The sequence below is a fragment of the Pavona decussata genome, unplaced genomic scaffold (assembly GCF_977016875.1).
Source record: "Pavona decussata unplaced genomic scaffold, jaPavDecu1.1 SCAFFOLD_254, whole genome shotgun sequence".
NCBI classification, from domain to species: domain Eukaryota; kingdom Metazoa; phylum Cnidaria; class Anthozoa; order Scleractinia; family Agariciidae; genus Pavona; species Pavona decussata.
In genome coordinates this window covers 1707061-1734084 of record NW_028145657.1, presented here as the reverse complement: position 1 = coordinate 1734084, position 27024 = coordinate 1707061, and the positions used below count along the sequence as shown (strand labels likewise).

Here is a 27024-nt window from a genome sequence, read left to right as displayed (position 1 = left end):
TTTTTCCCTTTGAAACCTCTATGAAAGCTGACAAGATCTTAAAAGTGTTCATTTCACCAGAAATTTGCATAATTTTGTTTACGACGTCAATGATGCGTGACATGGCACGTTCCGCTTTCGCGTGAAAACTGACAAATTAAATTATTTTTTAATTAAATTATTTTTAAATTAAATTATTTTTAATTCTTGAAAGAAACCGCACTTCGTAGAAAAAAACGAAAAAATCCTATAACTTTGCTCAGATTCAACGAAAAATCCCCATTCTTACACTAAAATGATTGTCAAATTATTCTCTACAGAATGAATGAGAGAATTCTGACGCGTCGTGAAACAAATTTTCACGTTTTTTTTTTTTCACTAATTGAGTTTATGACCCCGGACTTTCTGAAAAACTGAAAAAACTTGAAACTTTGCTCAGATTGAACGAAAAATCGCCATTCTTGCACTAAATGATCGTCAAATTATTCTCTACATATTGAATAAGAATTTCCTGATGCGCCATGAACAACAAATGTTCGCGTGTTTTTTTCCACTAATTGAATTTAAAACTCATTCACTGCGCACGCCCGAAAGTTAACGACAAAACCGACTGATCGACTGATCGACCAAGTCGAGAGTCAGCTATCGCTATAACTCGTTCATTGCGCATGCGCGCATTCACGAGTTAAAAATGGCTTAGAACGTGGTTTTTTTAAACACCGTCTAAACTGTCTTTTAATAACTGACCCGTAGTGTTCTATGTACTCAGTATATCGACATTTTGCCAATTAACCCAGGGCATGGTTGTGACTCAGCTTCCTTTCAGACATCTATGATGTCTCTTATTATACAACTTCTCTTTCTTGGTACTATTTCTGCTCTGGTAGAAGCACAGCAGTAAATGCTGCAAATCCTTATTGTACAGAAAAAAATGTAAAGGAATCCAACAAGCTACACGTCAAGTATAATTATGTTAGCTATCCATCGACTCTGGATATTTTGTTCTTTATGAATTCTCAATATTTAATTGTAAACTTGTATACATTAACAAGCACCACTATAACATAGTATTGCCTTCAAATGATAGCCAGCGTAGCTGGCGGTTTTTATGGGTGGGCTCACCGGAAAGCCTGGCACGAGGGCCAAAACGAGTGGCGAAGCCGCGGGGAAATGGGGCGAGGGCAACGGTTCTCTCCCCATTTCACCCGCAGCTGCACCACTCATTTTGGCCCGGCTTTCCCGCCCACCAAAACCGCCAGCCACGCAGGCTATCAAATGATGATCCAGCAAGGAAATGCACTGTCAAATAATGTTTATTAACCTAAGCCCCTCCCCTTAAAAAACAAACAAACAAAAACAAGATAATTATTCACTGTTTCAGACATCCTGACATGTAAGTATCTAAAAAGCGGTGGTAAGGAAATCATGTATCCTAAAAAGTGTAAAAACAGTGCACATCCGAGAACAATAGAACGAGATATGTACAACCTGCCAGTACTTTACAGATAATTGCTCTTGCATAATTACTGTTTCACTGTTTTTAAGACCAATTAACATCACGCTGACTGTTTTTTTTTTTAAATAATGACAAGATGTCATTTTAATGTCAAGTTTACTGATATGTAAAATGCCTTTTTCGGTCAACTTCATAACTGTACGGTACTTATCGCTAACTAACGTAAAATAATGAAAATTTAACTGAATTGGACAAGTACGCCAATCGTGTTGAAATGTATCACAATGTAATGTAAATAAATGTCTAGTGATTGAAGCAACGTGGTAATATACAAAGAAATCCCTTGTTTTAGTTAAAAAAAATGTCTAATGATAAAAATTAGCGAAAGAAGTTTCACACTAGGTTTCGATGACTCCATGTCATCGAAACGTAGTGTGAAACTTCTTTTGCTAATTTTTATCATTAGATGTTTAACTAAATGTAATCTTATTAAAAAAAAAATGTCACAAAAATTAACCTTTCTAAAATCAGACAGTTATTTTAACTCCAAAATAAATAGTTTTGACTCCATATTTGGGTTCAGTTACCGGTAAGTATACACTGCATGACATGATCGGACTGAATACGGTCCCTGCTTCAATCAGTATACATACACGGAAAATAAAGGACATTGGTTTGAGTATAAGGTCTCATATAAGGTTCAGTATGCGTTCGGCTATGCCAAGGATGTTTATATACGCTTGTTGATATCGGGATTCCGTGTGAACAAGGAAATAAGCCAAGCGTATCCAGCCTATTGCACAGTCCTTACAGTTCAGTATATCTATCTTTATTATATCTCTCAGTTCGTACGTGCGGTGTGATTGGTCAATTTTGCAGGCCGTATTTCACTGTACAGTCCGCTAAATTTGAAAGTTTCCTTTCCCGCGCGCCCAATTAACCTCAGAGATATAATAAATATCTTACTAACCTCGTTTTCTCGGTCCTTACTGTAGGTTTTTACGGATCCTCGTTTTTCCCCGTTGATTTATGACCCAAGCGCGAAGCTTACAGTTCGGACCTCGAACTCGGTTAGTAAGAGGTACGTATTATACGTTATGAATGCGACCTTATTATACTGCCTTATATTTGTTATTCCATGCAGTGCAAGTTCTACCAGTGCTACACGAGTACTACAGCTACAAATATAACTACTCCATTGTAAGGAGTTAACTCCATTTCTGACTCATTTCTGTTTTTTCGTGAAATCTTGGCTGTGAATGATTTTTACATAGTAGGCGTAAAACTTACAACTCTGTTTCTCTTTACACTAAAATACATGGCTATGATAGATGTATTTTTTTCTGTCAGTACCACAGGCATACAGTACTCGGAAAAACTAATGTACATGTTAGTATCCCGAGTATGCCTGTGTCTGTGTTTAAAAATTCATCTATCATTAATTCGCCTGGCTTAAAACATAACATGACGTTTCTTTCACATAATACATGTCTATGTTCAAAGGAACAAAAATGTTTATAGTCTTGCATCTTTAAAAAAAGCCTCACAAATTCCGAGAATGCACACGTGTTGCAACCCTCTTCATTCTCAAAACCTAAAAGGCTCACTGTGATTGGAAAAAATGACCAATCAAAAGACTGCTTCTCTCATAAAATCTCTGACCAGCCTAACATGCATTCATTGCTATACTCTCAGAATCTCCAAGTTATTGTTATAACAAATGCCGATCCAGTCTGGCTGGGTACTCGCCCACTGAATTTGATTGATTTCTCCGTCGGCTGTGTATGCTAGAATTGGATCCTCGATAGCTCGAGGCATTTGTTGAATGTCCCAGATCAGCGCTTGGTGATCATCACCTGCAAGACATGATTTAAGTTCTAAAATTAACCTCTGTGAACAGAACATGAGAAATGTAAGGTATGTTACAGGAGGACAATGTTCAGACAATGAATTTCGAATGATACCTCTCTTTGAAAACAGACATGCACTACATGTATAACACCATTCAAACAATGATGAGGACCTGAATGGGAAATGATCGAATATACCTTATCATGCTTAACTTACTTGGAATACAATCACACAATTCTAATTCTTAGCAGGAAGGAACCTTGGAAATGAAAACGCACCTGTGTGAACGTTTTGCAAATGCTACAGGATAACATTAATTATTTCATGAACACCAATGAAATACCAGGTGAGCTTTCGCGCGAAATCATATCTTCACACGTGACGTGAACTTCACACGTGAAAAGATCACCGTTGCTATGGTTACATAATAAATCGCGCTTTTTGCAATGATCTGCTATTTCATTGGTGTTTATATAATAAACAGAACATTACATGGCCTCTTGGAGTTACGAAATTTACGAGAAATTTCGTATCTCCGCGCGGTCATGTAATATTTATGCTAGTGCAAACCGCTCTGTTTACTATTCAAGTAATGGTTATTTTCTACATCACTTCATCAATTTCCCCTTCAGCCATGAAAAGCAGTAATATTTTACAGCAATCGTTCAATCACTTGCCTCTAGCTATATTACCTACATGAACTTACAAACTGAACTTACCTGAGGTACAAATATGACAAGATGAATGCGGAGCCCAAGCAATACCATTAACACATGCTCTGTGATTATTTAACCTTGCTACTGGTGTACATGGTACTCTTACATCTAATATTATCACCTGAGTAGACAATAACAAGCATGACATACATTATGTACTATACCTGATGTAAATTTAACACATCTACTGGACAACCATCTACAGTTGCATGCTGACAAAATAGCTGTTTCAAAGAAAATGGATCCTAATCAGAGATCCTGTTTTGTTGACCTTTGCTAAGTTAAATGTTATAGATTGACTTGTGCATTCAACAGCTCTGTTTGTGAAACTACAGTATTACATGTGAAACCAATGTGTACAAAGGCCTCACGACTCTGGGTATCAGATTGAAGACATTCATCACATGACTTAAGACAATGTTAAACTGGTTAACAATCATTAGGAATGTAAATTACTATTACAGCATCTCCGGGCAAGTGCAATCCAAACTAACCTCCATTGCATCCAAAGAGAAGGTTGCTAAGTAGTTAGGATCCTGTTTATTCCAAGACAATCTTAACAGTGGACTGTGTTGTGGGTCTTCATATATTATTGTAGAATGTTCTAAATGTCTGTAAAACACAAATGAGCCCTAGTGTAATGCAAGCAACATCACTTACTTTGTGCAAATCTTAAAAAGCCAAAAAAGCCAATAACAAAATGTACAACTATAAAACTACATACTGTTTTGAATTTTTGAAGTAACAGTTTAGAGCTTTTTATAGGTCTCAAGTTTTCACTGCACTTTCATGTTTTATTTTCTGTTTTTTTTTTAATAAATTATCTTTTGATGTAATAGTTGGTGAGAGCAACTATAAAAATCTATAGAGAATGAGAGAAAGTCATCTAATTGTTTCAGCAGAACCCAGTGACCTATCCACTTAAGAAAGAAATTAATTGGTGACAGTGGTTTATATCTAGCATATGTAGATGACACAATTTTCCTTCCATGCATTGCCAAGACAGCCTATCGAAGATAAGAACGCCCTCGTGTAGCCAATCAGATGCACTTTTGCCTAACAGGCAGTCACTGGGTTACACAAATTAATCATATTTATGGTTACATAATAAACAACCAGTAGCTGCTAATGACAACCTTAATGATTTTCATAATAATGACAAAAACACATGACTGCACAAAAGGCCTGAGCTTGCAATGAATGAGAAATAAATCACCTAAGATCAAACATCCTAACAGAGCCATCAGCACCTACTGATGCAAACATATCTCTTCCTCCACCAGCACGACTGAATGCTATATCATACACCTACAAGGCAAATACAGAGTAATTATCATAAGCATTATTCCGTTGACACCAGAACTAGGCCTGTCTGTGATAAATGCTACATGTGTATCACATGCCTACAAAATACATGTACACTGGCATACATGTATACAAGACATGGGCTACTTGTATGTGCTGAATACTATATCATACACCTACAAAGTACATGTACAGTGTATCAAGTAAGTTATTCAGGTGACACCAGGCCTAATTACCCATAATGTACTGAATGCAATATCAAACAGTCAGCATGGAAAAAAATCACACATCATTAAACACCTACAAGTACATGTACACAATGAAGTTTACAATAATCACTCACATACTCTGTAACTTGCTTCAAGTGAAAAGAAACGGATCACAAACACATAATTCACCGACTTTACAAGAATCCTTTAACTCCTGCTTTGCTTTGCAGACCAAACATGCCAACTCAATGATTCCTTTACTGTGTGGCACTTACATAATGTACATCATGTCATCCAATGAAGAAGTCTGATGAACATATCAAACAGAGGCTTTACCCAAGAGGGTGTCACTTTTAGGTAGTCTTTTAAACATTTTTCAGGAGCCGGTAGGCCTCCAATCTTCAATTTCTGACTAAAAAGGCTATAAATTTATAAATTTAGGCAGAAAGACTGTGACAAGAGTCTTTGGATTCCCATGAATTTCACATTTTGCATGTAAATTGTGGACAATAGAGAGACTTGCTTGAAAAAATTCTCAAATATTGCTACAAGTAAAAGCCATTATTTTTTTCAGATTTTTTCCCAACATTGGCAATACAACACTGTCAATCGTTTTTATTGAGCTACAAGTAAATATAGAATTTCCAGTACAACACAGCTATTTTTCTAACACAGTGTAAAGGAATGATTAATTCAGTCACATGTCACAAGGTACCTCTTTGTCATGAGCAATGAGTTGTGTCTTGACGTGTCCTGACACCATGTTAACCCTACCAAGAACTTGACCAGTCTATAACACAACAACAGCAACATGTTCAATGCACAAGTACATCAGAAAATCAAACAAACAACTTGCATGATGATGAATGTTCTCAACTAGTACAACAATATAAATAATTATATACTGTAGCAACATTGTGTCATCAACCTGCAAAGCTTTTGAAAAAGCTGGTTTACCACTTTCTCTCAAAAACTTTTCTGGGAATTTTGGCAGAAAACAGCACCTTGTACAATGTAGAACACACACATTGGGACTCATAGCACGATGTTTTGCTGTATGGAATGGTATGGAATAATTTCTCAGGAAACTATTTTGCACTTCCATGTACAACCTCTATTAGATACAGTGTTCCAGATAAGAGAGGGGTCTCAGGTCAAAAACCCAAAAAAGCTGACTTTCTGACCGGGCAAAATGACTGGTAAACTTGAGAAGATTTGGGGAGAACCACACCTATTGACCCCTCAAAATTCTTCATTCACTCCCTGACTTTGAAAGTTATCTGGAACACTGAGATATCTCCAAAATGAATGCCAATGAGATGCATGCTTTTTACAAAAGACATCACAAAGTGTCCCCTAGCCTTAATCATTATCTAAACATGAGTAATTCTCTAAAACATGAAGTTACATGTATAAGAGATTCAGAAAATGACAAATAATTCCTAATAATCTGTCTAACACAAAGTACCCAAATTCCAAGTGGTATATGTAAGCGACCTCTCCATGCCGATTTTCAGTGAAGAATCTAGGGAAGGACTGGAGAAAGGGAATGTGACCAGGCCCCACTTGTTGGTCACTGAGAAGCTAAGACCTGGTGACCCACATTAGGTTTTAATGATTTAAAAATAGTTTTGCACAGCCCTCCTTCCCCCAACTCAGTTGGATCTGCCAAGGGTGGCGTGTGTTTCTGATGCACTGTGCCGCTGAAGTCACATTCACCTTAGCATTGCGTATAGGTACTGTAAGTCATGTGATGGAGAGAGCAATAGTTTACTATTGGAGAATGGGTCCACTTGCAGTGGACTGTTTTAGAAAGACATTAACAGACAATAATAATCATGTCATGTCATGATAACTTTATTTGAATAGAGTAGCACCTTCAGCTAATTTACAATGAAATTACTGTTATCAACGGACGCCCTATATACCAATAATATCATATGCTAAAAAATCAATAAACTATAACTAAAATTATATGCAGAGAAAAAAAAAAAAAGAAAAACAAATAAAATAATAATAAGTTAATTCACAAATAACAATTATATACAATACAGCCATGATAATATAAGCATTGACAGAGTTACCTCCAGTCCCCATATTGTGCATGTTGTATCAATGCTTGATGTTCCTAACAGATTTGGATCAACTTCATTCCAGTCAAAAGACGTCAGTGGTGCACAAAAATCAGAATTCTTATTCTGTGTAAAGAAAATTTATCATATTATACTTCCCATTATTGTATATGTTGTGATTTAATTGTTTTTTTTTTTTTTGGTTTAACATTTTTCAAACCAGTTTAACTTTTATTTTCCCTTGTACAGTATTTATTACCATAATCTGAGACAAAGGGAAATAAAAATCAAATAGGTTTGAAAATTTTTAAACAACAACAACAACAACAAAATTTAAATGACAACATACACAGCTTAAAAATCGTTTGAAAACGTTAAAAAACAACATACATATGCAACTGTACGCCAGATATCTTAACTGATATATACTGGGTTAGGGTTAGAAAAAAAGCAGTGTTTCCATGAGTCAAGGGTCCACTTATGAAAAAGGTGCCAGTTACAAGTAGTGAAAAAGAGCTGGTTCACCAGATACCAGCTCCTAATAACAACCCTGGGGTCATTCAGTAGGAATCCATAAACAGAGGTTCAACTGCAATAACATAATTATACAGTGTAATGCTGTATTGCCTTGAAATTGAAGGGCTGGGAGCATAACCGACCTATGTAGAATTTCAGCCCGTTTTTCGATGTAGCTCGGATTTGTCCAAACTTTTGCATGTGAACTGCAATTCGATTGAAAACCATTGTCCAGTATTTTTTCACGCCGCTTTGTGTTTCGTATTAATTCCATTGAGAAATTTTACCATCTTGTAAAGATATATCGGTAACATTATAGACACTGGATGACCAAAAGGACAATGCACTGAGGATCAAATACTTGTATTCAATATACACTCATTGTCTTTGAAACACGGCAAACCAAAGCAGTGTTTTTCGCGGGAGCAACGAAAAGAATGCTGTCACGCTTTTATTTGATTCTGTTACAAACTACTACGTACGTGACAGGAATGTCCCAAATGTAAACAGTTACATTCTCCAAGAGAAAATGTGTCCATTTCCTGGCGTAAAATCCAGCTTTGTCCCATTTGTCGACATATCACTCTTGATAACGCAAAATACTAGCATTCTACACGATTAACGGGAAGACATGTAGCCATTTCAACGATTAACAACGATTAACGGCAGTTCTATTAAAAGGTAAAGACTATCTATTCTTTTCACGACCAGTCGGTGTTAACCGTTGAAAATCTATGTTAATCGTACTTTTATTGAATCATTGCCTTGAAATTGTAAAGTTAATCGTTACATACCGAATTTCAAGCCTGGCAAACCACAACTAAGGCTTACAAAACATCTTGCATATGGCGGGATTTGTCTCTGATGCTCCCGCGGGATTTGATAATCGAATTGAAAAATTTGCCACGGCACAGTCATCACTACCAAGGAGGGATTCTTTGGACAACATTTCCACCAGTTCCTGTGAACTGCATTCGTCAATTTCATAACTTTTCAAAAGATCCATAGATGTTGTGCGTTTACAAACTTCACCAAACAAAAGCGAAACCAACTAGCCAGTACGATACGCAAGTTGTTTATCCCGACTGCCTTGATCTATTTTGGGCTTGTTACAACCCGCAAAAGCAAACCATGATATAATCTCAAACGTTACTTATAGCAACAACAACTGGTGCGACTAAACACGGCTCGTGGACAGTGGAAACTTTTAGCCTACCGATAATTTGGAAAACGAGTCTAACGTGGACAAAACCTATAACAAAATTTGCCTTCCAAGCGCGTTCACTTGTAGACAAGCTAACTACCAAATCCCCCCCCCCCTGACTCAATGTTGTCTTTTGGGTCACGAACAGTTTCCTGGCAAGCATCGCTTCCCACATCAACATTGCATAAGGGGGAGGGGGGGAGGGGGGGAGGGAGAAGTAACTGTGGTAGAATTATGAAGGGAGAAACAGTAAGTGAGTGGTTTTTTGGCTGTCTGTATTCGGTTGTCATTGCATAGTGGGAAGGGGTGGGAGGGAGAAGTAAGGAAGTGGTTTTTGTTCTGTTCGTGTTTGGTTTTCTCAAGGAGTTTTGTCCACGATTGTAAAACCGCGAAATGTTTTCCAAACCAGGGAGAGCCAAAATTCGGACATATCCGTGCGAAATCGAAAGCCGCGCTAAAATTCGACATAAGTTGGTTATGCTCTCAGACCTTCAATTGTATGGCTTAAAGAATTTAACACTAATGTGGTATGCATATGAATATTAACTGAGAAGGAAGGTACAGTGTTATAGTATTTATGTAATATTTATAAACAGAAATTACATAGCCTTACATTATTAAGAAGACATTCCAGCCGCACGTCGGAGTCACTGACCCTCCATACCCTGAGGTAATCACCAGATGTCGCCACCAAATCTGGATACACACCTTTCTGTTAAGATTTAATCACACCAGGCAGTCATTAAACTACAATTACTGTATCTTCAGGCAATACTTGCTATGATAAATGCGAGAAGGTTTTCTACAGTGTTCTTACAAGTACAGTAGCTTCACGGACACCTATTAGGTAGTGAAAATAGAATTTCCTTTTTAAGTCCCATAAAATACTGCCTGTCATGAATGCAAGTAGGTAATCTCGTACCAAGATGTTTTGTCTTCCAAGAAAACATCTGGTAATATCGGTCAATGATGTACTCCAATCTGATCGGTCAATAAAGATGGCCCAATGCAAGTTGTGTCAGTACATATGTCCACGCAAATTTTTAAATCTTTGCTTTGCATGGGCATAAATGTAAGCTTAACTGAAAACTTCTGTCCTTCTATGAAAGTGGTTTCTTTCATCAATAAGAACTTAATGTTTGACATTAAACTACAACTAGTTCTTATAAACATACACATTTTATAACGTTGTCTTTCTGCTCAAAGGTCTTCATGAAAATTTTGGCTTGGCAATCTGATGCATACAACTAACTTCTATGTGTAATGCAGCAAACACACTTTCCGCACTGGTCAATGTTAACCAAAGTTAGGGTCAGCTTTTTTCTTTTCTTAGAAACTTGAACTTATTGATTTTCTTTTCTGAATTTGATAGGTGAAATCTTACTTACTGACAAATAATTTGTGACAAATTGATCTTGAAAATCCATCTTGGGGGCAATTTGAGAACAGTCTTTTTGCTGCGAATGTTGAGTGTTTTGTGTAACAGGGTCTTTCCTTGCTAAATTCACTTAAGGAGAGTCTTTCATTTACAAGGAATAAATGTGACTGGATTCATGTATTTACTCCATAGCTATAACAACTTTGAAAAGCTATGCAAACAAGCTGATGTTAAAATCACATGCGGACTGTTTCGGTTTCTTTGTAGGTTAATCGCTGTACCAACTTCACTATGGAAAAGCTGTTAACTTTTTTAATTTAGTGGCGAAGCAAAAGGGCTCATTCAAATGTTAGCCTTCAAATGAAAACGAGATTTTGATTTCGTACGTTAATTTAAGAAAAAGTCAGGCATAAAATAAAAAAAAAAACACCAGCCAGCTGTCATTCATTTCGCAACTTAATTTTCAAAAACAACGCGTCTAGCAGCCAAATTATTTTGTTTTAATTCACGAAGTGCCGAAGTAACATGATTTGCATAGGTTAAGCTTATGCGCCGATCAAATCGAAACTTCAACATCCCCCCCCCGGGCAAACCCCGGGCATTTGACCATTTTCTGTGCCCGGGAGTGGGGAATTTGACGGGTAAGGCCTTCCCAGGGGTGGGGAATTTGACCTTGCCTGGGTAGGGTGGGGAAAATTGAACCGGAAGAGTCAGGTTTCAAATCGCCTTTTGAGGGGAGGGGGGGCGCCGAAGTCGCTGACAGCTATAAACACGTATTTGGACGAGATGGAAGAGTTTAAAGGAAGAGATACAGCATTACAAAAAAAGCTTACAAAAAAATTCTTCAAAAGTGAGAGTGCTTAAATATTAATTATTTTTATGGATTGTATATAAACAGTGTAGATTTTTTATACAATGAGTCAAGCTGCGGCTTTGTCCCGCAGTGAATAGTGAAAGAAATAACACTGTCGAATGAAAAACCGCTTTGCCTTAAATTGCAGAATATCCTGCCATTCGAACAACATTCTACGTAGCCGGCTAACTAATTAATATGTATTTCTCGTTCTTTAAACGATGTAGTTTTTTATGCAATGTGTCAAGCTGCGCCAAAAACCTTGTCGAATAAAAAAACGCCGCATTGGCATACCCTGCCACTCGAACAGTCTACGTAGCCGGCTCAACCTTTGCCGTGTTTCGGAGTTAGAGCAGCTCACACTTGCTGATTGACATTGTCCGACTTAATAAATTCAATTTCAAATCATTAGTTTCAATGTTAAAGTTGTGGTTTTTGTAGTAACTCATGACAGGAGCCGACAACGATCGTTCTTTAGGAGGGGCATTTGACAGACAAATCCGACGATAAGGTAGGGCATTTGAACACCATTTTGGCCCGAGGGGCGGGAATTTGAACGATCCAATCTTCAAAAGTTCAAATGCCCGGGGTTTGCCCGGGGGGGGGATGTTGAAGTTTCGAGTTGATCGGCGCATTATACATGTATGCAACTTATTAAAAAAACAGGGAAACTCTTGTTTAATATAATAATGTCAGCACTGAAACTTCGCGACAAAATATAAAACGGCTAGTAAGAACAGTAACTAAAGAATTCAGAAAAAGGCACAGTATACATTACACAGAAATATGAAATCAAATTATAAACGAGGAAATACGTAACTTGTAAGCAATCAGCAAACTTACACTGTCAGGTATCCAAATGATTTTTGTTGTGGGATAAGGATGATCAAACGTCGCTCGCACAACGAAGTCAGCCGTCTCCTCGTCCAGATAAATGATTTGAACCTGGAGAAGACGATTATTGGACATTCCAATCAGCTGAAACTTTCAAAAACACAACGAGAAATGTGCGTTTGATCAAACCTTGTTATTGTACTCTTCCACAAAGCTTCCCAATGCAAGTCGAAAACGTTTATCTGGTCGAACGCTCCAATTCATGCCATAGATGGTCCATGGTGCGTCATATTTGTAAATTTCTTTCCTTTTTCCAGATACACCTGTTGTACTAGCAATCATGGCCATGACGAAAGCCACAACTCAAACTAAACTACAACAATCTGCTGAAGGAAGAAATAAACAAAGGCGACAAAAATACAAATGGCGGCTCGCTCTACCTCGTTCTGGTGCTCACCCCAGTTTACCTCAACCCAGTTGTGCATGTGCCGTTGACTTCGTCTGCGGCGGGGTTAGCGAACGCCGCGCCGAACACCGCGTTTTACGTCATCTACAACAGTTTAGGTTTAAGAAACGAAGCTCAGTAAGCGTAATCTTTGAGTTGGGATTTCTACCATGAATGTCTGCTCAGTTTCTGCTATGTTTGGATTTAACTGCTTTGTTTTCAGTTCACGGTCTTTCCTTTAAGGTGATTCCACCGAAAAAGAAGGAGTATTTAAAATTGTCTAAGACTTGGTCCAGTTCATGACTAAGTTATGAGCATTACAAAATTGCAATTGAAAATGGGGGTCACCGTGCTCGTTTTTGTGCAACCTGGATGGCTATTATAGTAAATAGATGACCCACGAGGTTTATATTAGGAACGCTAGTAATCAGAAAAGGGAACTATCATTTCTAGAAAAATTAATTTTCTGCATTAAAATATCGAAGCAGTTCAACAAAATTTACTTTAATCTTACACAACAAACTATTTTAATTGAACTGGAATAAAGATTATGAAAGAAATTAAAGATTTTGCTGCGTGTGCACGTAAGCAGCACTACCTAAATACATGCTTTTTGAAGCATTCAAATTAAAATATCTCAAAGTAGAGTATTAAACTTTTCTTTAAATCGCGATATATAGTGGTCAATCGTATGACATTTAAATTGATGCATTAAAAAATGGCGGTCACCGTGCTCGTTTAGAAGAAAAGGACCATTTATTTTCCTGCCGAGCTTAACCTCAAGGAAATCCCGTAATGTTGTGCTTGCGCGCGCTAAATGACGCCAAAAATTATACGCAGCGAGGATGCGCAATGCAATTTAGCGGAATCACCTTAAAATGATAGAATTTTAAATTTTCGGTCCCCGTTCGCATACAGTACACGCGGTACTGAAAAATCACCCTTTTCTGGCGGTGTCCCGCTATAAAAAGTACGCCCCCCCCCCCCCGGGGGGTGATATATTCCTGCGAATATCAACTCATGAATTCACGATTTATATCACCGATAAACTCACCCACTCAGGAATTCAATTAGAAATTCGATCAAATTCTCTCATAAAATGAAATTGACGTTAAATAAAGATAGACGGTAAATTTTACACTCGTCATGTAACATTAATCATGTAAGGGTGAGTTACCTGAATCTAACCTTCTCCTGGGAGATTTGTTGAAAGCAAGTACTGCTTGGATCATCAGTCTTCAAATGAACTCGTGACATTATTCCTAATCAATTGATATCCTCAAATAAGATCGCTCAATTTAAGATATGTTCAATATTGAATCCATTTTTTTAAATTTTCATTATTTATTCCATTTGCACGAGTTTACATTGCATGAGATCTGCAAATTAGCATATAACGTCAGGAAATTTTAGCCAGCTCTGCTGAGATTTTCTACGGGAAGATCCCAAGGTTAAAAACTACCTATTGAAAAAAATAATAAAAATAATGTATAAACATATATTTTTTTATTCCTTTATAATATAATCAAAGATCTAAGAATCCAAAATCACGATAAACACAAACCAATGCTATTGATCACAGTGACTATAAACAAGCCCTTATTTTAATAACGCTTGGAATGAAAATTAAACGTTCTTTTTTATGTTTGTTGTCGTTCTGTTATATGTTATAATATATAATTGTGAGGGCCACAGGGTTATCAGTTCAATTTATTGCCACGTGGCTCATAAACTGAAGCCTACATACAAAGTCTATAGTTACTTATTTAACGCTGTTATGGGCGGTGTTTTGGTTTGTGCTTCTCCGAGCGCACATTTTAACTCACATCGGTGAAAATCAATTTCACCAATATCACCAAATGTGTATGTTCAGTTGTCTCTTCCAAAATTCCTAACTTTTCCTGTTGAAAGAATATAAAAATGTCTTGATATGAGCGTCTCCTCTTCTGCATAAAATTATGATATAGCAAAACAGTACACTGAAAAAAGTACAATCATGTAATAATTATGTAAAATATACATGAAAATTACTTCATCTCTGCTTAAAGATGAAAGTCTAAACAGATGTAATGTTAAGATAACAGTCCGCGAGCGCATGGCTATATGAAGGTCACAACAAAGCACGTGAATATTCTGATAAATTTAACTAACGGTATTGTTATAACTCTTTACTAGCTCAGCAAAGTAACTTCCTCTCTTTTTTAAAAGAGAAGCAGGGTTGTCAAACTCGACAACAAGACCTCCTTCCAGGACCATAACCCTGTCACAGTCGATTATCGTGTCCAGTCTATGAGCAATAGTTATGACTGTAGTGTCTTTGAATTTATGGCGAATGACCTCTTGAATCAGGCGATCTGTCTTAAAATCTACGTTGGCAGTTGCTTCATCCAGAATAACAATCTTCTTCTTCTCTAGGAGAACACGTGCAAGGCACACCAGCTGTCTTTCACCGACGCTAAGGTTGCTGCCAGACTCTATAAGCTTGTAGTGCAGTTTTCCTGGTAATTGACACACCCAGTGCTTAATCTGTGCCCCCTCAAGAGCGTTCCACAAGTCGTGATCTGTGTATTTGTCAAAGGGGTCCAGGTTCCTCCTCAGGCTACCGCCGAAGAGTATTGGGTCTTGAGTTATCACAGCGAACGTCTGTCTGGCCTCTTGAACATTTAACGTTTTCAAACTGATCCCATCCACCATTATCTGTAAAACCAAGGGAGCATTCTCAACTTAAGGAATGTCAAAAATAATACCAGTTGAGACACTTTTTATGGCAATGTTCACTTTGCAAAAGGAAGTTATAGATTGCACAAGACCAACCGCAGAAACTTTCCCACAGCTTGAGGAAACGAGCTTCAACGTAAGGTTAAGGTATGGCAGTGTTCACCGACAAGCATTACACATACTATGGGCTATGCAATGTCTTAGGTTGTTCCCTGGGTGTCACCTGTTCCGTGGGGACACAAAATATAAACGCGTTTTCTTTTCTCAAGAGACGAGATTAGCGAGAAAGGATTATCGGGAGTAGCTGCCCCAAGACAAACTAAAGTTAGCTGGCCCAGATTCATTAACTTAGGCATTGGCTGAGCGATCCTAACATACAGTTGTGGTGACCATCCTACTCAATTCTTACCTTGCCATCTGGGTCAGGCATTCTGAACAAAGCAGCTAGGATGGATGACTTTCCAGATCCGGTTCGACCTGCCACACCAATTTTCTCTTTATCCTTGATGGTAAGCGTGATATTCTTGAGAATACGGGGACCTTTATCCACATACCTTAGTGACAGGTCTTCAAGGAACAGGTCCCCCTTACAAGGCCACGTGCGCGAAGGGGGGGATTCATTACTGTTGGAATATCCTGGTTCTGATACTAGTTGCGTGTACGTCACTACTCTCTCAACTGACGTCATAAGGTTCTCTGTCTCTGACATCAATTGGACTCCAAATTGAGCTGCATCTAAGGTCTCCAGTGCGTATGTCAAAGACATACCTGCAATAGCTGAAAAAATGAATGAAAGAAGCACTCGTATGCACTCAACATTGTTCGGGTTAAGGCAATTCTTGAAGAGATTTCAATTGCAAGGATCGTTGATTGGCTAGACTAAAAAAATCAATGAGAGGGAGAGAGAGAGAGAGAGAGAGAGAGAGAGAGAGAGAGAGAGAGAGAGAGAGAGAGAGAGAGAGAGAGAGAGAGAGAGAGAGAGAGAGAGAGAGAGAGAGAGAGAGAGAGAGAGAGAGAGAGAGAGAGAGAGAGAGAGAGACTGAGAGAGGACTGTGTAATCATTAAAAATTATTTCCCGAACGCGCTGCATATGAAATGACAGCTAATGAATGCCTTACCCTGGATTGCCATAAAACATTTCATTTCGTCACGATAACCTCCGTGGTTTCATCGGCGGCTTTGTTTGTTCGTTTTTAATATCATTCGTTACCTAATCCTCTGCCAAGCATCTTGCTATTTTTCTTCACCTATCTAGTGTCCTACCACTTTATTTCCCATTCGCTGTTGTTTTGTAGTTTTCTTGCATTTTTAGGGAGCCTCGATTATACTGAGATCTCTAAATTAACGAAATCACTTAAGTTGAGTGTCGTTATAACTTATCTTTGTGTTTAACAGAAGGATATGACTTGGTTAGGGTGATGTTACCTGGTATCTGTGTGATAAGAAACGCTCCTGCCGCTACAAGCGTCACAAGCAAGCTACAGAGCACTTCCAAGCGAACACCAAGCCACTTGGAACATCCCAACACCATTATGACCACCGAGGTGTTTTTATCCTGGTATCTGAAGAAAATAACAATTTGCAAATCTTTTATCACACCTAGAAGAAATGCCAAAACTGTAATAGCTTTCCTGATTTCCCGTTATGATTAGGCCGATTGGATACTCATAGCTCATTACTCTAATCAAGAGGGGTCATCTTATTGCATGATAACATAGAGGGATTGGTAACCTACCTAAAGGCTTTGATATTGAAAGAGTGATTAAAGATAATAATGAGTGTGAATAGAAATGGCGGAAAATAAAACTGTTACTTTGCAAACCCAAAGACTCAAGAATGGCTTACTTACAAGATAGTGGATTCAATTAAACGAAATTTGTTGGGTTAACGTGAGGAACAACGCTCCAGTGTAGTCAGCAACGACGCAGAGCATCGCTGGTGGAGCGCCGAAGTTTTCCTTCGAGCGTCTTGAGAAAGATACGCCGCAACAATGAAAAGGCGTGGACGTAGCAAGCAATAAACACGGCCGAGGAAAGAATAACGGCTTCGCGAGCGGACCCATACGCCGAACACAGATCAGGCAGGGATGGAGGGTAGGCCAAGATATGTGAACCGCGTAGCCATGATGTTTTTACAGTTGAAAGACCTCTAACAAGGTAATTCACTCCCGGGAGTAGCTAGAACAGTGTCGCTATACCAATCGGGTCGGAAGCCATGCACGGGGACAACAATCCCATTTGCACGAATGTACATATGACTCGCATGCATATTATAATATAGTCCAGTTCAAGTGACTCCAAACAAAAGTAATTTTTTACCTACCTAAAAAGATCCCGTAGAAAACTCTCCTCCATTCCAGAAGACCTGATCACTTCAAGGCCCGTAACCGTCTCCGATATATGAGAGTAGACAGGACTGCACTTAATGGCCTCCAACCTCTTCAACTCCCTAGATGTCTTTAAAAAGTATCTTCCAAAGTAGAGGAAAAGCAGTATTAAAGGTGTGATCCCAATAACAAGCCAATAGTTAGTTGCAGCGGAGAGAAAGGTCGCCCCAAGAGTGAAGAGACACAACTGGACTGCAAGCAGGAATTGCGGCGGTAAAGTGTCATCCATGCAGCCAATGTCTTTGGAGAAACGGTTGAGAATGCGGCCAGCAGGATTAGTGTCAAAGAAAAGAACTGGTGCTTTAATGACTGCTTTGACCATCTTGTTATGAAGTTTCTCCGACGCTCGCAGCAAAGTGTAATAAAACAAGAAAGAAACAAGTGCTGACAGCAAAAGAGCACCAACTACCAATGATCCGTAGATTCCTAGTGTGGCTGGTCGACTTTGCTGTCTAAATGACATTTTGGCAATTTGTGACAACCACCAGTATGGCGCAATTAAGAAAACTGAAGAAAGAAGAAAACGGTAATGATAAAATTAACCAACTATGAATTAACAGAGTAAGTCTTAAGCCGAGTTGTTTACAATACCGGCACCCATGTTGAGTTTGCGTACTGAACACGGGTGAAGAGAGTAGGATTTTTGCTAGTTGCTCTGGATGGAGCTGTATTAAGTGATTCAAACCATTTCGTCAGCATTTCAATCCGCCAGCAACCAATTATACACCTGGCAGGATTGTTGGAATTCTTCAAATTTCTTTTCTTGCACAAAGAGTAGACGAAAAGCTTAATCCATTGGAAAAATCCTTATTCAGTCAATAAAATGTATATAAATGGATGCTTTATCCACGTATCCACTGGATGAAAAGTATCCAGTCTTTGAGCTACAAGGGCACCTGTGTAGGTATTTTGAAATAAAAGGTATTCTTCACATGGAAATCTACAGATTGTGAAGACAAAAAAAATTAACTATAATTGTGATATAGTCATGAATATGTTAATTATGAAAAGATGATGAAAATAAACAAAAAGATACAATAACAGTATACCCATCAATGAAGAACTTACCCTGGACAAACAAAACAAGGAAGAAAAGACAAAGTAACAAGACAGCAGGAAACGCAGAACAAAAGTAGCGCCAATAAAGACTCCACGTCACTGACCCCACCATTCTCTCCTCCTCATCTTCTTCAAGGTCAGCAAGAACATCTGGAGTCATCAGTGACGTACTGGTGCGCGTTCTCGTCAAGGTCCTTGATATGCGGCGGCTAACTGATTCCTTTCTCTGATTGTCTTTTTTCACAATTTGAAACCTCGATAAGATGTGTCTATCCAGAAGTTCATTATACTTTCCACGTTCGACAACGGCGCCTTGTTTCATGACCAAAATGTCATCCGTACTTTTCAGAAACTGATGTTGGTGGGTCACCAAAAGACAGCATTTGTTGGAGAGAAGACCACGAATACATTCTTCGAAAACATGGTTGGCCACGTGCACATCAACCGAACTAAGTGGATCATCCAGTAAAAAGATGTCGGCGTTTGTATACAATGCACGAGCCAAACATATACGAGCTCGCTGACCGCCACTCAGACTTACGCCTCGCTGCCCAATGTTTGCCAAATCACCTTTAGCAAACTGTCCAAGGTCCTTCTGGAGGCTGCACGCTTCAATTACTCTTTGAAACCTTTCCCTGTTAAAGGCTTTCCCAAATGTAATATTCTCCTGAACTGTACCAGAGAAAACCCATGGAAGTTGAGGAACATAAGCTATACTTCCAGAAGGTTTAATCTCCCCACTACGGCATGGCAGCTCTCCGAGTATTGCCTGCAGAAGGGACGATTTTCCACATCCAACAGGACCAGTAATGGCGACTAGCTGCTTGTTGTAAATATCCAGGGATATATTCTGCAATGTTTTTAAGCCATCTGCCTCGTTCCAGCTACAACAAACATTCGTCAACGAAATGCACGGCTCTGAGTCGTTTAAATTCGTGAATGAATCTTTCTCATTCAATGAGTCGTCCTCGTGTAACCAGAAAAGCTTTGTATCTTTCGTTTGGTTAAGCTTGAGGCCCTTGAAATGCCTATTATTAAAATCTGGACTGTTCTCTCCACTATCTGTGTTTTCTGTGGCGTTTTCTTGAAAATCCATTAGAAAACCCGATTCTAGAAATTTCTGTATCCTGTCTAACGAAACTTTGGCGTCAGCCAGCAGATGTAGTGTTTCTCCCATAGAGACGGATACAGAGAACTTTATAACATTCAAAGCCGAAAGTAAGGTGAAAATCTGAAACGCTGTCAGGTGGTTGTTGGTGAGAAGCAGAGATATGACAGAGATGAAGCCTGCGATAGGCGTGTTAGTAAAGTAAAGAGCATCGAAACTTGAAATAATCGCCCCTCTCCAACGAATGTAGCCGATTTCTGTCCTAAAAACAAAGAAATAACATTTAGAATCATTTCGTGGACATATTGGATTTCAGTTAACCAGCTTTTTATCATGTGTGGAATTTTTCTTGGGCATCAGAAGTGTATCTTGCGCACTAACGCGAAAGATAGTAGGGGATAAATAACAATACCACAAGAAAATTCTTTCGCACGTATAGGGTTTACGACGCTATGATGCGGAATAAATTAAGCAAAAAGAATTGATTTTACACTACTTTACGAGAGAAAGGTGGAGACTCAACAGTTACGGATTGGAATATTCTAACACTAAATTTTGCGTTAAAGCGTCGCGTTTTATGTGAGAGCGATAGAATATTCTTGGTACCATTGTTAATATAAAACAAAGCTTCGGCGACCAACTCTGGAATTCGGCGAACCATCGAGTAGGTCATTCAGGGTGACATTTGTTTTTAGTCCGTTTTCCATACTATCATACTCACTTTCTCAAGTTTGTTATGATATCAGTAAAATTCCATTCCCATGCATTCATTTTTACAGCACGGATGCCAGCGATGACCTCATTCATAATTTCAAGGCGTTCGTCGGTCACTGCAGCTGCTTTCTCTCGAAGATGACCTGCCTTTCTGGACAACACAGAGATATAAGCAATCACCACTAAGAAGAAACCAGCTCCTACGAGTGCTTGCCAGCCGATCAAATACCACAGTAAGAATCCAGACGAGAGAATTTCAATTGGTGCAAATAACAGAAAAAGCACACTCCAGCCGACGTTTTTTAAGTGATTTGCATCGTTTGAAACCATGTTGATTGTTTGGCCAGTGATGAATTCGTTCAACGAACGTCGATTCATTGTCAGGATCTTCGAGAAAAAAAAGCACACAATTCGAAAAAGTTAGCAATAACCGAACGAATGCTAATCCTAATTCTAACCCCAACCGGCTACCATCCCAAGAGAACTTGGCCAAGAAGACAAATGCAAACCTAGACAGTAGCAATTGCGCCTTATGGGGGTCGTCTTTACCATGTGTAGTACCTGAGCGCAGAGTGTACCTACTTAGTCTGTTTAGCAAATAGCCGCAAATGATGCTGAATTTTTCATTATTGAGCCTTTGTACCGAATGTTCCCGTGAAAGATTCCGAACGATATCCGTGATAAAAAACGCATGCAATGCCTCCACCCCCCCACCCCTCCCCCAACCGAAAAAAAGAGAGAAAAAAAAAAAGAAAACATCGGAAATGCTTGCTATGCAGGTTAATACCTCCCAAGAGGGCCTCTCATTTTTAAAAAAATATATATCTAGAAACGAAAATTGTGGTAAGATCACTTTAACAGTTTAAAGGTAAGATTCGTAATATTGACACATACTCGCTAACAAGAACAAGCAAAAACCCAAACATACCTTCTTGTAAATCAACCCAACAGCAGAAGCTCTCAGCTGCATTCCACATATTCCGGCCAAGAAAAATGAATGATGTTGAGAAAATCCCTTTACGACAGTTATAAGGCAGATGCCAACCACATACTTAATGGTAGAATGCTGATCCGTACTTGAATCCTTAGACAGACTCGTCAGGAAAAGCCACACTATCACGGGCAGTAAAATATTGGTCACAGAGTGAGTGAACTTGACCGCCGCTAACAAAAGATAATTCTTAAAGGAGAACACCTTAAACATAACTCTCCATAGTCGAGGACGCCTATTCTTGCGATGACAAGTAAGGCATTCTTTGTGCCATTCCACCTCAAGCTTTTCCACCAGTACCTCTGTTTTGAAATCATCTTGAAGAGGAAACAGGTCCTCATCTTGCAACGGTCGTTTGCTTCCGGTACTGAGCGTATCGTTCATCCACCAGAAAAATAGCAAAGAAAATATGTTTGCACTCTCCATGGGATTTACTTTCCACTCTCTTGTCTTTTTCTCTTGTTCTTCCATTGTTCTGAAAAGGACACCATGAAATACTAATCAGTATGACTAACTAGTATTATAAATGGAGCACCTTTGCCGCACACGTTTGTTAGACCCGGCGTAATCAATTGATGACAATCGATCATCGGAAATTCAATCGATCAATCGATAGCAATCGATGACAATTAATTAATTGCTATCAATTGCTATTGAGTAATCGATGACCAATCGATAATCCCAAGTTTCAATCCTCTAATTGCTATCGATAATTATCTACTATCGTTTGCTGTCAAGCTGATTTTTTCGATCAATTTGTGGTCGGGTGCGTATGTGGTTACTCTTAACCCGGCTTTTGCACCAATAGCCCGGGTAAATATGTGTCAAGTGGTTTTGACTATATACCGAAAGCTGAGAAGGGACTTTGGACTTCCGACTTCCCATTTCCAACTTCCAAATTCCGACTTTTGCTTCGGCAAGGCCACAAAAGGAGGTACATTTCAGCTCCAAGAACACCATATCTATGGAAGTCACAAAGCAAGAGAGCTGAAACAACTGAAGCCATAGCTCTTGATACTGAGAAACAACAAAGAACAGCTTTGCAAAGACACGGTTTAACAAGCGTACAAAATGGCATAAAGTAACCAAAGCAAACGGCTCCGAATGACAAGGAATCCTGCTTAGAGTCAATTTGAGTATTTCCCTTTACGATTAAAGGTCAACACCATTTACATTATTAAACATTTCAAAACAACGACGTAACGTTTGAGTTTGGAAGACATGTTTCGATTCTTCAGTATCCATCGTCAGTTTACAAATTTTTTATCATTCAGGGCCACTTACAAATATATGATTTGTAAATATCCTTGATCTGACCTTGGATACTGAAGTATCCGAAACATGTCTTCCAAATTCAAGCGTTGTGTCGTCGTTTTGAAATGTTTAATATCTATTCTACTGTGACGAAAATTCGTCAACACCATTGAGACCCATTGAGCAGAGTAGCCTTATCACATTTTGATCAAAGGCGAGTGTCGTGTTTGGTCTGTAGGAGGGCGGAGGTCGGAAGTCGGAAGTCCGAAGTGGGAAGTCGGAAGTCATACATACATACTTTATTTGTTTATCCACGTTAAAATCTTGAGTATTACATTATAAAAAGAAAGTATTAAAAACTTCACAAGTTAAAATAAAAGTACTGTTTTACAAGATTACCGTGTGGGACCCTGACTGACAATTGTTGTAAAGTCGATCAATTTCCGTTTTAAAGATCCAATTACCATGAATTCAGTCTTAGCAATATATTAAGGCTTAGCTTGTTGGTTAAAAGCTAGCAATTAAGGTTTCTTAACTCTGAGTTTACGACATTTTCCAGGTCAGCCATAGTGCTGGCAGCGAAGGTTATATTTGTGTCGTCGGCAAACATCCTCGGAGAGGCTAAACTAAGGCAATTGGGCAGATCATTAATGTAGACTTTCATGCATGTGAACATTTTATGGAACGAGTGGGACGCCACAAGAAACTGGGGGAATATTTGACAAATGGCCATTTATACTGCATTTCTGGCTTCGGTCGCAAAGATATGATTCAAACCATTTGAGACTACTCCTGTCAACACCGTATTTGTGAAGCTTTTGTGTAAGTTAATAGAACAGTGTGGTCAATGGTGTCAAAGGCTTTTTTGTGATCAATTTTACTTCCTCCGTAGAAGGTAAAATCATTCAATAAATTGCACTGCATGTTTAATTTTTTCTTACTATAAAATATATTGTATTTCGTTCGAATTAGTGTGAATAAAATTGAATTGAATTGAATTAAAGATTACACCATCAACAAGGCCATTGTCAATGTGAGCAATTTGTGGCTTCGATCAACGCAGTAAGCGTACTGTGCAATGATCGGATTCCAGACTGACAATGGGTTAGTAAGTTGTTGTCATTAGGATACTCGCAAAGCTGGTCGTATACAATTTTTCAAAGACTTTTGCAACTGTCGGAATAATAGATATTGGTCGATAGTTGTGTGGGTCATCCCTTTTCCCCTTCTTGAATATAGGAGACACTCTTGCCAATTTCCACTCAAGTCAGAGGTCGGAAGTCCGAAGTTGGAAGTGAGAAATCAGAAGTCCAAAGTCGGAAGTCGAAGGTTAGAAGAATGCGCTGAAAAGTGATCGATAAGATGCATGATCGTGGCCAACCGGGTCACCTCCAAAGGGATTTACTAGCACCTCTTTGGCCTTTAAAAAGCAGCGAAATTTTGGAAATAAAATTTTTTCAGAGCAGCATTAATTGCGTTCTTTTGAGTTTCTTTGGAGAACAGAAATATCCCTTCTAGGAGATTGTAGTTTTAATTAATTTATTCTTTACAATTTGTGACTAACGTGATGAAGAAAAAGGTACCCGACCGAGACCTTGAGGGAATCCCACGTAAAAAGAGTTAAAATGATCGTGAAATGGTAACAGTAGAAACCTTTTTGCGGTTTCTTTAAGTGGATATATGGGTGGATATTCGATCTACTAATGAACTTAAGCAAAGCACTTTATGTTGTATATATTTCGATTAAAAGGTTTGTTTGGTACTACAATAGCAATTTCTGTAACTTTTTCAGTATATGCCTTGTACATTTGAGAAGACAGTGTGAAAAAATAATTGTTTCGTTTTTTTTGATTAATGAAATCCACAAATTATGTTTAGTGCGTGACAAAATCCCCGTTAACCCCTCCAAGACATCCAAGTGTTCAGCCAAGATCATTTTCTTTCCGTGTGACCTAGTTTTTGCAGATCATTTGGCTGGGTCAGTTTCGTCTTCGAAAAAATAGCTTTTTTTGATTGGCTTTACAAATCAGCTTTGCTCTGACCCCCCAGGCGGAGGGGGTACTTGACCTGTGTTTCAGGGTCAGTATAGGGGTGCCGCTGGCGGTTTGAAACCCTGACCCTATTTAGGACGTAAATAACCTTAAATACCTACCCTGTGCAGGACAACATCCTCTATTTTAAGACCCTGTTTAGGACAAAGGACAACATCTAGCTCTTGTTACCGGACGTGATGTTCCACGCATTGAAACGCGAACACCAATCACAACACATAAAATAATACATTACCTAGAGGTGATGGCGGAAAATCCCAAAATTTCGCATTAACAGCGGTGATCCTTAGGTGGGGGTATACGTGAATTTGAATGGATTTTTAAGAGGTTTAAAGAAGGGATAAAAGAAAGAAAATTAGTTTTGCAAGACCAACGGACAGTTGCCCCCAACCCAAGAGCACACCATTGTTCGCTAAAATATATACAGACAAACGTCTCTGATTTCGGATTACCAATACTCGACGACAGTCTTGCAAGAGGACGGGTCCAGGACAGACCCGCTTGAAATTACATACCCTCAAGTTCAGGGCAGAGGGGCCAAAAACCATACCCTATCCAGCGGCACGTCCCCATATAGCTCATATAGGGGAGTACCCCCCCCCCCCCCGGGTTATGACCTCATTAACTTGACTTACGGATGACACGCGTACGGTTGGCCCCAAAATGCTTCATCTCTACAGTTGTTTACATTTTTAGTGTACGTCATTACTCGATCAGTTGAAATTCCATCGCGAATATTACGACATTCATCTGCAACTTACTCGCCGTGAAAGCTGGCCGTGAGAAAATCTAAACCTGTAATCAATCAATTCTTTGCAGCTTTCGTCATTGAATGGTTCTCAGTCCGAATGAAGTTCATTTTGTCATAGTTGAGTCATATCGGGGCAAATTAAAGCAGGTCACATTTTCACCATTGATGCTTACAAGACAAAGTTCAGTGTCCCATCAAAATACAATCAAACTTTGGAAACCTTCAATTAACTTTAGTAACAATAACAGAACGCTTACCTGCTGAAATTTAAAGTCGGAGCGGATTTACGACGTGGACTTTCATAATATTCTGTGTAATGCAACACTTGGTTCAATACATGGCATCCAAACCGGGATTGAAAATGTATTCGGGCACCGAATTCAATGCGCCATTTGTTTCACGTTTTTGTCTATGCTAATTACAAAAGCCAATATCGATAATATGCGGAGCTACAAGCTCATTACTCACTCTTTGTCCGTCTCATTCACAACAAGTGACAGAAGTGAGATCACATGCTTAAAAGCTCTTAACTTCGGCTTCGTGCCCCCAGCGATCTGAAAACGCTCACGTCACGTACGCCGACACACCAAAAGTTTATAGGATGGAATTTTAAACAAAACGTGAAGAAAATCATTCTTCTCGTTGATCTGGCTTTTTACAAAGAATATATCAAACAAACACTTTCCCTTTGTTTTACTTTCGAAATAACAGGTAGTTTCGTGAATTTTGACGATTTTAAAATAAGTGGTAACCCCAACCCTAACCCTAAACCAATCAATCAATGTTTAATTGCCCCATTCAATGCAGTTTCTTACAGCAGTATTATTTTCTTATAGCTTAGGAGCAGGAGTTTTCAACAAACCCTACTGGGCTTACAAGGAGAGCCCCTGGCACATAAATTTGTTGATTAACTACTCTGACTTTACATGACAGAGTCCTATATGTAGGGATCTATTTTTTGCCTTTTACAATACTTCTAATTGTTAACAACATAAATTCTCAACATTTTTAGAAATTCACCCACAGAGATGATATTTTTTTATTTTTTTCGTAAAAATATATATTGATTTGGCAGTTTAAACAGCCGTTGAAAGGCTGTTCCAGACCTGACTTCCTCTATATTTAATTGAGTGTTTGCTGTAATTTGTTCGTATATAGTTTATATGAATCTTTG

General features: G+C 38.7%; 2 protein-coding genes and 1 long non-coding RNA gene across 3 annotated transcripts; 1 reads left to right on the top strand and 2 right to left on the bottom strand.

Moving 5' to 3' along the window:
* Nucleotides 1-670: 670 nt before the first annotated feature.
* Nucleotides 671-2688, top strand: LOC146456512 (uncharacterized). Its single transcript, XR_014858786.1, has 2 exons — nucleotides 671-1071; nucleotides 1267-2688. It is a non-coding gene; the product is annotated as an uncharacterized LOC146456512 (long non-coding RNA).
* Nucleotides 1932-12806, bottom strand: LOC146456511 (DDB1- and CUL4-associated factor 7). The gene is made up of 9 exons (XM_085092985.1): nucleotides 12563-12806; nucleotides 12383-12484; nucleotides 9922-10020; nucleotides 7601-7714; nucleotides 6232-6306; nucleotides 5219-5310; nucleotides 4497-4614; nucleotides 4006-4123; nucleotides 1932-3291 (listed from the first exon to the last, which is right to left on the bottom strand). Exons 1-9 carry the CDS (start codon nucleotides 12719-12721, stop codon nucleotides 3119-3121), a joined length of 1050 nt encoding a protein of 349 aa, XP_084949111.1. The 5' UTR covers nucleotides 12722-12806; the 3' UTR covers nucleotides 1932-3118.
* A 1331-nt stretch (nucleotides 12807-14137) lies between these two features.
* On the bottom strand, nucleotides 14138-26331 carry LOC146456510 (ATP-binding cassette sub-family C member 4-like). Its single transcript, XM_085092956.1, has 8 exons — nucleotides 26108-26331; nucleotides 21732-22269; nucleotides 20811-21190; nucleotides 18991-20351; nucleotides 17859-18429; nucleotides 16962-17098; nucleotides 15946-16313; nucleotides 14138-15515 (listed from the first exon to the last, which is right to left on the bottom strand). Exons 2-8 carry the CDS (start codon nucleotides 22263-22265, stop codon nucleotides 14961-14963), a joined length of 3906 nt encoding a protein of 1301 aa, XP_084949082.1. The 5' UTR covers nucleotides 22266-22269; nucleotides 26108-26331; the 3' UTR covers nucleotides 14138-14960.
* Between the last annotated feature and the right edge of the window lie 693 nt (nucleotides 26332-27024).

What these genes read in the sequence shown, in the direction of transcription:
- LOC146456511 (XM_085092985.1), bottom strand. Translation starts at nt 12,721, where the DNA reads ATGGCCATGATTGCTAGTACAACAGGTGTATCTGGAAAAAGGAAAGAA. An exon ending in TGGAAGAGTACAATAACAAG is followed by an intron (nt 12,485 to 12,562) that starts GTTTGATCAAAC and finishes CGTCTTCTCCAG; the next exon opens with GTTCAAATCATTTATCTGGA. An exon ending in TCTCTTTGGATGCAATGGAG is followed by an intron (nt 4,124 to 4,496) that starts GTTAGTTTGGAT and finishes TTGTCTACTCAG; the next exon opens with GTGATAATATTAGATGTAAG.
- LOC146456510 (XM_085092956.1), bottom strand. Translation starts at nt 22,265, where the DNA reads ATGGAAGAACAAGAGAAAAAGACAAGAGAGTGGAAAGTAAATCCCATG. An exon ending in TTGGGTTGATTTACAAGAAG is followed by an intron (nt 21,191 to 21,731) that starts GTATGTTTGGGT and finishes TTTTTCTCGAAG; the next exon opens with ATCCTGACAATGAATCGACG. An exon ending in TGCCTGACCCAGATGGCAAG is followed by an intron (nt 15,516 to 15,945) that starts GTAAGAATTGAG and finishes TTGGTTTTACAG; the next exon opens with ATAATGGTGGATGGGATCAG.